This window comes from Lygodium microphyllum, chromosome 22 (genome assembly GCF_053477565.2).
Source record: "Lygodium microphyllum isolate KBCC chromosome 22, Lygodium_microphyllum_v1.1.10, whole genome shotgun sequence".
NCBI classification, from domain to species: Eukaryota; Viridiplantae; Streptophyta; class Polypodiopsida; order Schizaeales; family Lygodiaceae; genus Lygodium; species Lygodium microphyllum.
In genome coordinates, this window is record NC_141156.1 from 84,766,416 (window position 1) to 84,779,423 (window position 13,008).

General features: G+C 44.6%; 1 protein-coding gene across 1 annotated transcript; it reads right to left on the minus strand.

The window, feature by feature from the left end:
• Positions 1–9,021: 9,021 nt before the first annotated feature.
• LOC148017367 (flavonoid 3'-monooxygenase CYP75B137-like) lies at positions 9,022–11,520 on the minus strand. Its single transcript, XM_087663256.1, has 2 exons — positions 10,175–11,520; positions 9,022–9,959 (listed from the first exon to the last, which is right to left on the minus strand). Exons 1-2 carry the CDS (start codon positions 11,174–11,176, stop codon positions 9,333–9,335), a joined length of 1,629 nt encoding a protein of 542 aa, XP_087519382.1. The 5' UTR covers positions 11,177–11,520; the 3' UTR covers positions 9,022–9,332.
• Positions 11,521–13,008: the final 1,488 nt, after the last annotated feature.

A 13,008-nucleotide genomic window follows, 5' to 3' on the forward strand; every position in this document is an offset into this window, starting at 1 on the left:
GTGCATGCATGAAACACTGGATTTTTGGCAATGGCGATGCAACTCTGATTGTCACATCTCAGCACAGTGGTTCTTCATCCTGCACTCCCATATGCAATAGAATCCTTCTCAACCATACGGCTTCACATGCAGCAAAACAAGCTGCCTTGTACTCTGCTTCGGTAGAAGACAATGCCACTGTTGGTTGCTTCTTACTAATCCAAGAGAAAATTCATGAACCCAAAGAGAAACAATAACCAGAAACTCACTTCCTGGAATCAATGTCTCCTGCCCAATCTGAGTCACAGTTCCCCACAAGAGAAGTTCGGAAACTGTATGTGATACCATAGTCAAGAGTTTCCTTCAAGTATCTGAGTACCCGCATCCCAGCCTTCCAATGACTCTCATGAGGTTTGTTTAAGAACCTGCTTAAAACACCAACAACAAACTGATATCTGGTCTGGTGTTACACAAGTAGATCAGACTGCCGACCAACTTCCTATACCTCCCAATGTCTGCTAGTGCTGATGCATCCTCGGCGGATAACTTTGCATTCACTTCCATAGGTGTAGCTATCTCCTTCCACTCGGTCATGCCAAATGCCTTCAAGATCTCCCATGCATACTTCTTATGAGAGATGAAGATCTTTCCTGGCTCTTGCCAGACTTCAATCCCCAAACAATAGTGCAGCAAGCCTAAGTCTGTCATTTCAAACTCAAAACTCAAAGCCTTTCGAGTTTGGTTGATCATATCTTCATAGTCACCTGTAACAAGAAGGTCATCCACATATAGGACAATCACTACAGACTTTTTACCATCTCTGTAAACATACAAGTTAGCATCTGAGGCACATCTTTTGAAGTTTAGGTTTAAAAAGAACCTATCTATTTGCTGGTACCATGCTTTGGGGGCTTATTTTAGCCCATACAATGCCTTCTTCAGCTTACACACTTTGTTCTCATAATGGGGGGCCTCAAACCCTGGTGGCTGAGCCACATACACCTCCTCCTTGAGGTCACCATTTAAGAACGCTGACTTAACATCCATTTGGTACACTGGCCACTTTTTGTGGGCAGCCACTGCAAGTACCGTGCGAATAGTGGTCATTCTGGCAGTTGGGGCAAATGACTCTTGAAAATCAAACCCTTCAACTTGTGAAAATCCTTGGGAAACCAGTCTAGCTTTGTACTTTTCTAAGGTACCATCAGCCTTGTACTTTACCTTCCAGATCCACTTGGTGCCAATAACCTTCCGCTTTGCTAGTCGATCCACTAGCTCCTAAGTGTCATTCTTCATTATGCTGCCATACTCCGCCTGCATAGCAACCTTCCATGATGGATTTGCAAGTGCTTCTTCTAAGTCAGTTGGCTCCTTTACTTCTCTCATAATCTCAACCATCAAGGCCATATTGACTATGTGAGCAGAAGCCCTCCTTTGCTCCTCTATTCTCTGAGACCTCCTTGGTCTGTCTGCCTTCTCCTTAACAGATGCAGGCATAGGATTATTGTGGTCATAGAGCTGCTTCACCCAGCACGGCAATGGCCTTTCCAGTGGGGTGATGTCAGGTTGGTGAAATTTTTCCTCATCATCCTCCTTAAGGATAGGGATAGCTCTCGGGACAGGTTCATAGTGGACTACTTCTTCGCTTGATGATAAAGTGGAAGAACTTGCCTTCTCCTCCTCCACTGTATGTGGATCCTCCTTGAACACCACATCATGACTCGCGATGATCTTCTTTGCCTCTTGGTCATATAGCTTGTAATCCTTCTGCTCATCACTATAACCCAAGAAGATACATTTTTTGCTTTTTGGTTGTAACTTGTTTCTCTTCTCATCTGGAACATGTGCATAACATTCACATCCAAAAATTATGAAATGTGAGACAGATGGTTTCTTACCAGTGTAAGCCTCATGAGGTGTTTTTTCCTTGAGAGCCTTTGTATAGCTCCGATTTAGAATGTAGACTGCAGTATTAACAGCTTCAGCCCAAAAATGGTTAGGCAATCCCTTGCCCTTTAGCATGCATCTTGCCATCTCCACAATGGTGCGATTCCTGCGTTCCACAACACCGTTTTGCTGAGGTGTGTGAGGCGTCGTCAATTGACGCTTGATCCCTTTGCTCTTGCAAAAGCCTTCAAACTCCTTTGAGTTGAACTCACCACCACCATCTGTTCTAAATTTCTTCACACTTTTCCCTGTTTCATTATCAACAAGTTTTAGCCATTCTTTAAACTTACCAAAAGCTTGAGCCTTATCACAAAGGAAGTACACCCACATCTTCCTACTATAGTCATCGACAATCAACATAAAATAAGAAGATCCCCCCAAGGCCTGTGTAGGCATCTTACCACACAAGTCAGCATGCACCAACTCTAGAGGAGCCTGTGCTCTATTCTTGCTTTCTTGTGGAAATGCCTTTCTCTGTTGCTTGCCCATCATACAAGCTTCACATGGTTCCTTCAATTCAGTTATTGTAGGTAGGTGAGCAACCATACCTTGCTTTTGCATCTCCTTCAACACTGCAAATCCGATGTGTCCAAACCTTTCATGCCAAAGCTTACTTGTGCCCACTCCAGCGGTGGCTGTAAGAGCACTTAGCTCATACAGGTTGTTCCTTCTTTCTCCTATGCCAAAAATTATACCAGCATTATCAAGAATTTCTGCACCTGTCTTCTTGAACCTCACTTCATGACCAAGATTAATTATGGCAGCTGATAAGAGATTTCTCCTAATTTCGAGAACATATAACACATTTGAAAGATTTTTGACTTCACCATTTGCAGCAACAAAAGAAATAGTACCTGTGCCCGCAGCAGGGCATTTAGCATCATTTCCAACCGTCACAGTGATGGATTCTTGTAGAGGCTGCATAGAATTGTATAGAATTTCTTGTTGGTCATGTGACGGGAGGCCCCACTATCCAACACCCATGAGTCAGTGGTAGATTCTTCTTGCGCTGAGGAGTACACTTCCTCAATGGTCACCATGAATAATTCCAGCTCTGCTTCAGTCGTATTGGCTGTCTCTTTCCCTTTACTTTTAAGGGTATCATTCTTTTCATCTGCCTTCTTGACACGACAATCTGCAATTGCATGTCCTTTCTTCTTGCAGTAGAAGCACTCTCCTCGAAACTTCTTCTTTCGGCCCTTCTTCTTTTTGTCACCATCATTTTTGGTGAAGGAACCACCTTTGCCTTTTGCATTGGCAGAGAATGTAGCATCTCCATTGTTGCTTCCTTCTCGGGCTTTCAGCCTCAACTCCTCCTCCATTAATAATGCACAAAACTCCTCAAAAGTCAAAGCTTGAGGTCTCACTTGAGTATTAAGGGCAGTTACTAGTCCATCAAACTTTTGTGGACAAATCCGAAGACACCTCCGAGCTAGCTCTTCGCTAATCTTTTGTATCCCAATGCCAGCCATCTGGTCACGCAGATTCTTAATTGGAGTGATGAATGCTTCAACCGTCTCTCCTTCAGCAAACTTCTCCACTGCTAGTTGATTCTCCAAGTTTTGAATCCTCGTTTGGTTTCGTGTTTCATACTGATTCCTTAGTACATTCCAAGCCTCTGACGCTTTGGTTGTATGCTGAATCAAAGTCAGAACACTGTCAGAACAGCTTGTAACTAAGGCACACGATGCATCTGCATTCCTTCGTTTCCAAGCTCGTAGAAGATCTGCATTCGGAGGAATCATCACACTAGGATTTGATGGGTCAGGGGTAGGCTGTGGTTCTGCATCAGTCCCCAGCACAGTCTCCAGAAGCTCATAAGAATCAAGGATAGTTGTAATTTTGAACTTCCACAAGGTGTAGTTTGTTCCATCTAACTTGCCTTCGCTGAAGGTTGGTGGACGAATCCTCAGTGTTTGAATAGCCGGTATAGCAACACCACCTCCTGCACCGCTTCCTAATGCGCCAGAACCGCTTCTGGAAGTCGACATAGTTTCTCTTTGCTGTTAAAGCCTTTGCCTCTTGCACACTCTCCGATCTCTAGAGCCCCTTGGGCTCTGATACCATGTAAAATATTACACGGCGTAGCGAACAGAATCTGAGAAAGAGATAGAGAGTACACAACAGATAAGAGGAGAATCAGTAAATTCTTTAACTCCAAACAACTAATACAAAGATGGCTCTGTCCACCCGTGCGCTTCCACTGTGTGAAGCTTAGATGGTGATCTAGATAGAAGATAGGTGAAAAGTTTAAGGCTAGCTAGAACAACAACTCTGACTGGGTGAAAGATGAGTGAGAGATGACTGCGAAGGGGTTTAGCTTTTATAGCCCGCGAAGGTCGTTAGGTCGACCTGTTGACCGACCTACCATATGAGCCTCCACTAGTCAGATAGAGAATATTCCCTTTACCATCGGGCTTCCGCGGCCCTCGGACCCTACAATAGGGGCCCCTTTTAACTCCCTTACACCGCAACTCAATGCAATGCGCCTCGAGTTGCTACCAACTTAACCACTCCGTCTAACCCAAATATTAGACCCACAACAGTCACCTTTTTGCCATCCGGTCACATTAGACCTCATCTAATATACAAGTCAGGACTCAACCAATGTCTGGGCTCACATTTGGCTTCTCCTCATAATGGGGGCCTTACAACTTTGAGCACCATGGATCATTGGTCGCACCTAATGAGGGTGGGGCATTGATCATATCTAACACAAAATACCCTACTTATAATTTTAGGTTGGGTACGTCTCATGATTAAAAAGATTAAATGATTACTTTCTTATTTAAAATGTATATGAGTAGAAATAGGAGAGAGAATAAATGAACTTAATAAGAGAAAAGAAAAATAGGAGTTTGAATAGAGTGAAGGGAGTAGAGAGAGAAAAAAAGAGAGGGAGAAAAAGAGATAGAGAAGAGAAGATAGAATAGAGAGAGAATAGAGTTAAAGAAAATAAGAGAGAAGGGGAGAGAAATATGAAAGAAGAGAGAGAGAGAGGGGAGAGAAGAGGAGAGAGAATATAGGGGAGAGAGAGAAAAAGAGAAGAAAATAGAGAAGAGAGAGGATAGAGTGTAGAAGGGAAGATAAGAGAGTAGCAAGAGGAGAAGGAGAGGGAGGGAGGGAGAGAGAGAGTAAAGAGAAGAGAGAAGAGAGAAGAGGAGAGAGGATGTATACAAGTGTAGAGAGAGAGAATAGAGTAGAGTAGAGGAGAGATAAAAAGATGAGAGTAAAGTGAGTAGAGAGAGAAGAGAGAAAATAAGAGAGGGAGGGAAACAAAAAAGAGAGACATAGAGAAAAAAGAGAAGAGAGAGGAGAGAGAAGAGGGAGTAGAAGAAAAGAGAGGAGAGAAAATATGGGTAGAATGAGAGAGAGTAGAAGTAGAGAAAGGAGAGGAAAGAATGAGAGAGAAAAGGGGAGTGGGGAAAGAGAAGATAGAGAGACATGAATATAGAAAAGAGAAGAAGAGAGAGAAGAGAGAGGAGAGAGGAGAGAACAGAGGAGAGAAGAGAGAAAAGAAGAGAGAGAGAGTAGAGAGAGGAGAGATGAGAAAAGAGAAGAGAGAAAAGTCCATTTCTTAGTCTATTAGGCCATCAAAGGCCCCTTCGCCATGTTGAGATATCGAGCTCCACTCGTGATATGCCAGGGTGACCGTTGTGCATTTATGTCACCGACGTGTCAGTTGCAGATGCGGTTGGTACACCGCCCATGAATGATAGCTAGATGACAGCTATCCTTAGCTACTCTAGTTCGTGGCTCAGTTAGTATGCCACCTTAGTTAGTTGTCTTTGGTTTGAGACCCATATATAGGGTTCTTCTATTTCTTTGTATGAGAGTTCTTTTGGCTTACACAACTAAGAAGAGGAAAACTGTTTTCAGCCTCCACCCTTGTGTGTATTCCCCTATTGTGCAAGCAAGAAAGCTACAAGTGAGACTCCTTCCTTCTCTTCCACAATCTTGACATGGTATCAGAGCCTTGTTCGTGGTAAGGAGCTCAAGAAAGCAAGCTAAGCTCGCAGTGTTCTGGTAAGAGGAGCAGTGTTGCTTTCATTTTCTGTTTTGAGAGCAGATCTCTGCAGGTAGCACAGCCGGAAATTGCAAGAGTGCATTGTCTCAGGTTGAGACGCCCTTCGCGGTGAAGCAAGAGGGTGACCCTGTTTTTTTTATTTGAGGCCATTTCGGGGCCTGTTTTGGAGGCAGAAGTTTTCTGCACGCACTCAGGAAAAGGCCCAGTTTTATGCTGTGCGACCACTGTTCTACAGGTCGGTGAAAAGTTACTGTAGAAATTGCATCGTACGCTTGTGTGCAGAGACATTGGGAGTTACAGAATCATCCTTGTTGCCTGTTGATGCAAAATCGTCACTAGGGAGTGACTGTGTGGTCAAATACCACTTTTGTCAGTTTTGCAGATTAGCCCTTGTGAGGCTGAAGCTGTGTTCTTTGCAGTGACAGAACTTTTTGCAGTGTTCTGTAATGGCGTCTGATTCTCTCTCACAGATTGTAACTAAAAAGCTTGACAAGAACAACTTCCAAGCATGGAAGTTTAGAATGACGAATTTCCTTATGGGAAAAGGATATTGGGAATTTGTTGCAGGAAATGAAGAAGAACTAGTTCTTCCTGATGTTCCTAATCAACAGCAAATGCAGGCATTTAAAGCATGGCATGAGAGAGCTAGAAAAGTTATGTACTGGCTGTCTATTAGTATTTCAGACTCTATGATTGTGCATATTCAGGATGCAAGTACGCCAAAGGAGGCATGGGATACTTTGTCAAAAATGTATAGCACAAATACGCAAGCCAGGAAAATGCAGCTCAAGCAAGAGTTGCATAATGTGCAATGAGAAAGTATGAGCATCAATGACTACCACATGAAGGTGAAGAAGATTGCAGATGCACTTGCTTCCATTGGGTCGCCAGTGGAAGATGATGATTTAGTTTCTATGACCTTGAATGGTCTAGGAAAGGATTATGCACAGTTTCGGACATCCATTTCAGTTCGTGAAAGATTTCTTGATTTTGAGGAGTTGATTGCTCTTCTAATTTTTGAGGAGCAGAGAAATGGTGGTGCATCTTCTTCAGGAGGAACTTCAAAAGAAGCTGTCTTCTACTCAAATGCTGGAAGAGGTAGGGGTAGAGGTAGAGGAGGCCGATCTGGAGGCTGTGGTAGAAATCGGAATATGCAGCAAACTCAAGAAAACCAGTTCTATGGAGGAGGACGTGGTAACTCTAGAGGCAGGGGGAGCCAAAGAGGTCGTGGTGGATGGCAAAGAGGCCAAAATGCAAACAGTAATGTTGAATGCTACTACTGTGGTAAAATGGGTCATATGGCTAAAGACTGCTATAAAAATCAGAATGACATCATGAATGGAAAACTGCAACAAGGGAACTATGCATCTTCTAGTAGACAGGGTGATGATAGAAATGAGCATTTGTTTATGGTGCAGCACATGAACAATTCTGTGACAAGTGCAGAAGAAAGCAATGATGTATGGTATGTTGACTCAGGTGCATCAAACCACATGACAGGTCATGCAGAATGAATGGAGGATGCAAGGAAAATGGAAAAACCAGGATTTGTGGAGACTGGTGATGATACTGCACATCCTATTGTGCAGATTGGAAAAATTCTTTTGTCTATGCAGGATGGGAAAAATAAATACCTGTTGGATGTATTTCATGTCCCGAATATCACCAAGAATCTGGTTTCTGTTGATCAAATGGTTGAGCAGGGCTTGCAGGTCAGATTTAATCCTCATGGATGCTTTGTTGAGGATATGAAAAAATAAAGGTCGCTTGATAGCAAAAGGAAAGAAGAAGGGCAGAATGTTTACGTTGGATACAGACATGTCTGAATTGAGTGTAGCAATGTTTGCACATGGGACCGGTGTAGTTGCACATATTAATATTTGGCATAAATACTATAGCAGAAAAGTTTGGGTGTATTTTATGAAAAAGAAAAGTGAAGTTTTTGGGCATTTCAAAACTCTTAAAGCTATGGTTGAAAAAGAAACAGGCCTGCAAATAAAATGCCTAAGGTCAGATGGAGGGAGAGAGTACCTCTCAAATGAGTTTGCAAGGTTCCTGCAGGAGCATGGCATAAAGCAACAATATTCATGTAGTCATACCCCACAACAAAATGGAATTGCAGAAAGGAAAAACAGGCATATTGGAGAGGTATCTCGTGCCATGCTCAATGAAAAAGACCTGCCAGATTTTTATTGGGCTGAAGCAGTTGCTACAGCAGTCTATATAATGAACAGGACTCCCACTGCAGCAATACATGGGATGACAACAAGGCTAGTATTGAGTAGCCAGTACAAGGTTGGAGGTGGGTGAAGATATGGTATCATTGGATTTCAATCAAGGTTCTGATTGTATGCCTTTGGGATTGTTCTCCACCGGTATGCTATAAGATTAATAGCAATTGGGATTTGTTCTGATAGTTTTTCCTCTTTTCCTCATATCATGGTCTGGCAAAAGGCTCTAGCTTTTGGAAACATCTTTCTAAATCAATGTAAGAGGGTAGAGTTTAATTCTCTTTTCCATAAGTTCTTAAATCACTTTGTCTTTTAGAAAGTGATTTGTTTCCCTTCTTAATAGTTTAGAATGGGTTTGTCATCACATGATTTTTTCCATCATGCCTATTTTGTGCACCAAGAATTGGAGACTGGAAATGCCCAAATTCGAATAAGATATTAAGAAAGATATACAACCTGTCTTCATGCCTACATAGCATTTGTGTTGGTTAGGTTCTTGCCCTTATAATTGTACAATGATGTATGATGATGAAAAGATGGATGAAGACAATCAATGACTCATGCATGATGTTCTATTAGGCTAATGTCTTGATTATATTTCCCACTCTTCCTCTTTTGTCCAAGGTTTGTTTGTTGCATGATTCATAGTCCAATTTAAGCATACAATTTGTAGAATGTGCTTTATGATGGTTAATGCATACCTTTGGTACTAGCATCAATCTATTAACAACACTATCTCAAAATAGACATCACAAGAAAGCCTTTGTAGTTTGGTAGATTTCCAAACGACCTATTTGAGCTCTAGTGTTGAGCTGAATGCCCACCAAAGCCTCTGGATTAAAAGACTTGCATTTGAAGGTTAATATTATTGCGTTTGTTCTCAAAATATATTCTTCTTGAACATGAGACCTCATTTCGGATAACATGTGCACCTGTAGTCTAGGCGATGTGTCTAAATAGGGCACATCTATTTGTTTGAAGAATTGAGATATTAAGAGATGAGACTAAAAGAAGCACTCAGGAGGAGGGAGTATTCACATGATATTGGCGTCTCCTTATAATATGCTTATGACTGATCATCGCGATCAGATGTAATTATAAGGGCCAGGTAATTTCTTATATGGGTCGAGCGTAGCATATTGTTTGTTTTACTTGAGGCCATAGAGGTGGTCTGCGAGTCTAGGTTTCGCCACTGCAATGAGGGGAGACGCCATGCAAATGGTGACACCAAAGAGCTCGGACATATCTAATTGGCTACAAGGGTCTTGGAGGGACCAGTCGAAGGCGTGGACGAGAGTGGCGAGAAGCGTCTGGACAACAGTGATGGCCAAGGGCATGCCGGGGCAGCCACGGCGGCCGGATCCGAAGGGTAGGAGCTGGAAGTGGTGGCCTTTGACGTCGAGATTGCTGCCCATGAAGCGGTCGGGGCGGAAGTCCAAGGGTTTGTCCCAGGAGGCCTCGTCCCTGGCGATGGCCCACACGTTGACGATGAGGCGAGTGTTGGCAGGGATGTGGTAGCCGCCTATCTCGCAAGCTTGCGTGGACAGGTGCGGGAACATGAGAGGGCCCCCTGGGTGCAGCCGCATCGCCTCCTTGGCCACCGCCTGCAGGAACGGCAGGTTCGCTATGTCCGACTCCTCCACCATCCGGTCTTTCCCCACCACCGAGTCGATCTCGTCCTTGAGCTTCTGAAGCTCGCTGGGGTTCTTCAGCAGCTCCGCCAGGCCCCATTCCACGGTGATGGTGGAAGTGTCGACTCCGGCAGCGAACATGTCCTGTAGTTATAGCACCAATCACGGGCTGCAAGGTTAATAGTGTCCTGTAATTACTAACAATATATCAATAAGTACACGAGCAATCCTATCGAATCCATCACTCTTGCATATTAGCATTCGTCCATTCGCGCGCACGCGCACACACACAGTACACACCCACTCTCTCTCTCCCCTCTCCCCGTGGAACAATCAGATTTCAGGGCCTCAGGACGTACGTATAAGACTGCTTTGACGTTGTCGTCCGTGATCTTGCTGTCGGAAGTCCTCTGCAGCGTGAGCAAGAGATCCAGGAGGTCGGTTCGGCGCCCAGTTGTCGACGTGGGGTCGACGTCGCGCAGGGCGGCGGTGCGACGATCGTCGGCCCGGCGGAGGTCGAGGACGCCCTGGAGGACGGCGTCACTCTTCCTGGAGAGAGCCTTCATCTGGCGGACGCAGCCCTGGAGGTCCAGCCACTGCAGCCACGGCAGGACGTCGCCGATGTTGAAGGTGCCCAGAAGCTTGGACAGGTTGTACATCACCACCTCCGAGAAGTCCACGCCCGGCACCACGGAGGCCATCTCGCGGGCGTTCATGCCGACAGTCATGCGGAAGAGGACGTTGCACAGCATGTCGAAGAGGATGGGCCGGATCTCCACGGCCTGGCCGCGTGCGGCGTGGTCCCGGACGGAGCACACCACGGCCGCCATTTCCTCCGCCCGGACGGGTCGGAACTCGTTCATGCGCTTGGGGCCGAACATCTCCAGCACGCAGATCTGCCGGACCTGCCGCCAGTAGGGGCCGTAGGGGGAGCACAGCACGTCCGTGCAGCCGTAGAACATGTGCTCGCCCGCCGCCGTCCATGGCCGCGTCGCGAAGGTCAAATCGTGCGTCTTAAGGACTTCCCTCGCCAGCTCCGGCGACGACACCACGATCGTCGGGGCCGACCCCAGGCGCATGAACATGAGCGGCCCGTGCTTCTTGGCCAGCTGGTACAGGGCCCGGTGGGGCAGTGGGTCCCGCGCCAGCAGGTGGAGGTGCCCCAGGATCGGCAGCGAACCTGGCGGCGACGGCAGCCGCCGCCTCTTGCTCCTCCCCTCACCATCCGGGCCCTTGTTCATTCTCCTGACGTACACTAGTACGACTGCAGCTATCGTAGCGCACAACGCCACGCAGGTGCCCACTATATTATAATTCAAATTCCAGTTACTGTAAGTACTGCCATCAATCAACGCCGCCATAGCTGCCACCTCCCCAATCGTACTCTTTCTGCAGCAATCGCTTGAATTGAATTGCCTGATCAGCTTAAGCGTAAACCAGCTTATCTAGTAGAAGGCGTCAATCGATTTTGTGTCCTCCTCAGCTAGTACAACTAGTTGGAACTTGGAATCTGATCTGCGCCTCACCTATGTATATATTCTCTCACCCAGCCGGGTACTACAGGGCTTATATTATGCGGCCTGTTGGCAGTGCAGAAATATGCCGATGTGAGACGGATTCCATGTATCCTCCGGCAACTACACGTGCCGTTGAAAAGAAAGTCTCCGCCCCAGCTTGACATTGTTACTGCAGCCCGACGTTTTGAAGGAGTCTGTGGCTTGCCAATTAAACAAGCCATTAATCGCCACACAGCGCAATAAAGTCTTCTCAAATGTTTGAAAATCGAGCTAATCGACGAACGCCCTCCAACGTTGGTAGAAAGCACCTCGGCAATTGGAGAAGAATGCACGGTCCACGGTCCGCGATCCATCTCGTCTTTGGAAAACTCAAGATCAGGGGCGATTCAGGGCACTATGCATACATAATCTCCACGGTCCGCGATCCATTCGTCTTTGGAAAGCGCAAGATCAGGAAATTGGCACCATGCACACATCATCCGCACGCGGCACGACATTATACTACATTATACGATATAGAAGTATCTATATCTACGTATATCTATACTTCTATATCTATGTCTATCTATGTCTATATTTATATATCTATACTACATTATAATTGAAGGATCTACTCTACCAAACCTTGCACAGACCTTTCATGGCAAGTTGCAACCATAGAATGATTCCAAACCTCTACAATTTTCAAAATTTTTTAAACAAAGATGTTCTCTCTCGTAGCTAGGTGCATTAATAAACTCTCTCTCTCTCCCCCCTTTCTGAGTTCCAAGTTTCAACTAGCTTTAATTGCAAAGTTGGGTCATATCATGTGTGGGTACTTCATTTTTGTCCAAGAACAAACTTTCTATCTGCTCATTAGAACACAGTTTGTCAACAAGATGTAGTTGCGACCTCTAATGCAAGCTCTAATGATGAAATGGACATGCTTGATTGCTTATATCAAGTACGAAGTAATAAAAAGAGATCAATATGTTTACCATCACTACAATTGAATGGAAGCAAAGATGTGATTGGCAGATGTGCATTATTGAGTGCATTTTAGACCGTGTTTAAAGCAATGTGTAAAATCATGGCTAATAGAATGCGAAACACACACCTTTCCAAAAATATCTATTTTACATGCACTTTCAAATGCACCTTTGGCCGCTCATCAATTTTAAATGCCCATACATCAAATTTAGGCATTCCCAAAAGTAAAAAAAGAACAAAAAAGAGGACACTTGGGGCAAACACATAGTAAACAAGTGCATGTGCATGCGCGCACACGCACACGCGTGCATACACACACATTCAAGTTGCTGCAACGTTGCAGAGCTTGGATCTAAGGTGCAAGAGCCTTTGCAACACCAAGAAAACCTTCTCCTCAAAAGATCTAAGATATGCCTTGGTTTCTATGTTTTAGAAATCCATGACTTGCATAATTTAATTTTGTTTTTTTAGAGCTTGTGATTGGGCTTTAAATTTCCTGAACTCTTTTGCACTTTAAATGTGGGCATCACCACAAATATAAAGTGTTGTTCGCATAATTTTTTATGATGTGATTTTGAAACTTATTCATGTTTAGGAATACTATTTGTGTTAGTTGATTAGGTTTCTGTTTATGTTATTTGGACCCTATTTAAGTAGTGCACACATCCCTATAACTGTAATGTGAAATGTGTATTTCTTTGGTGTTT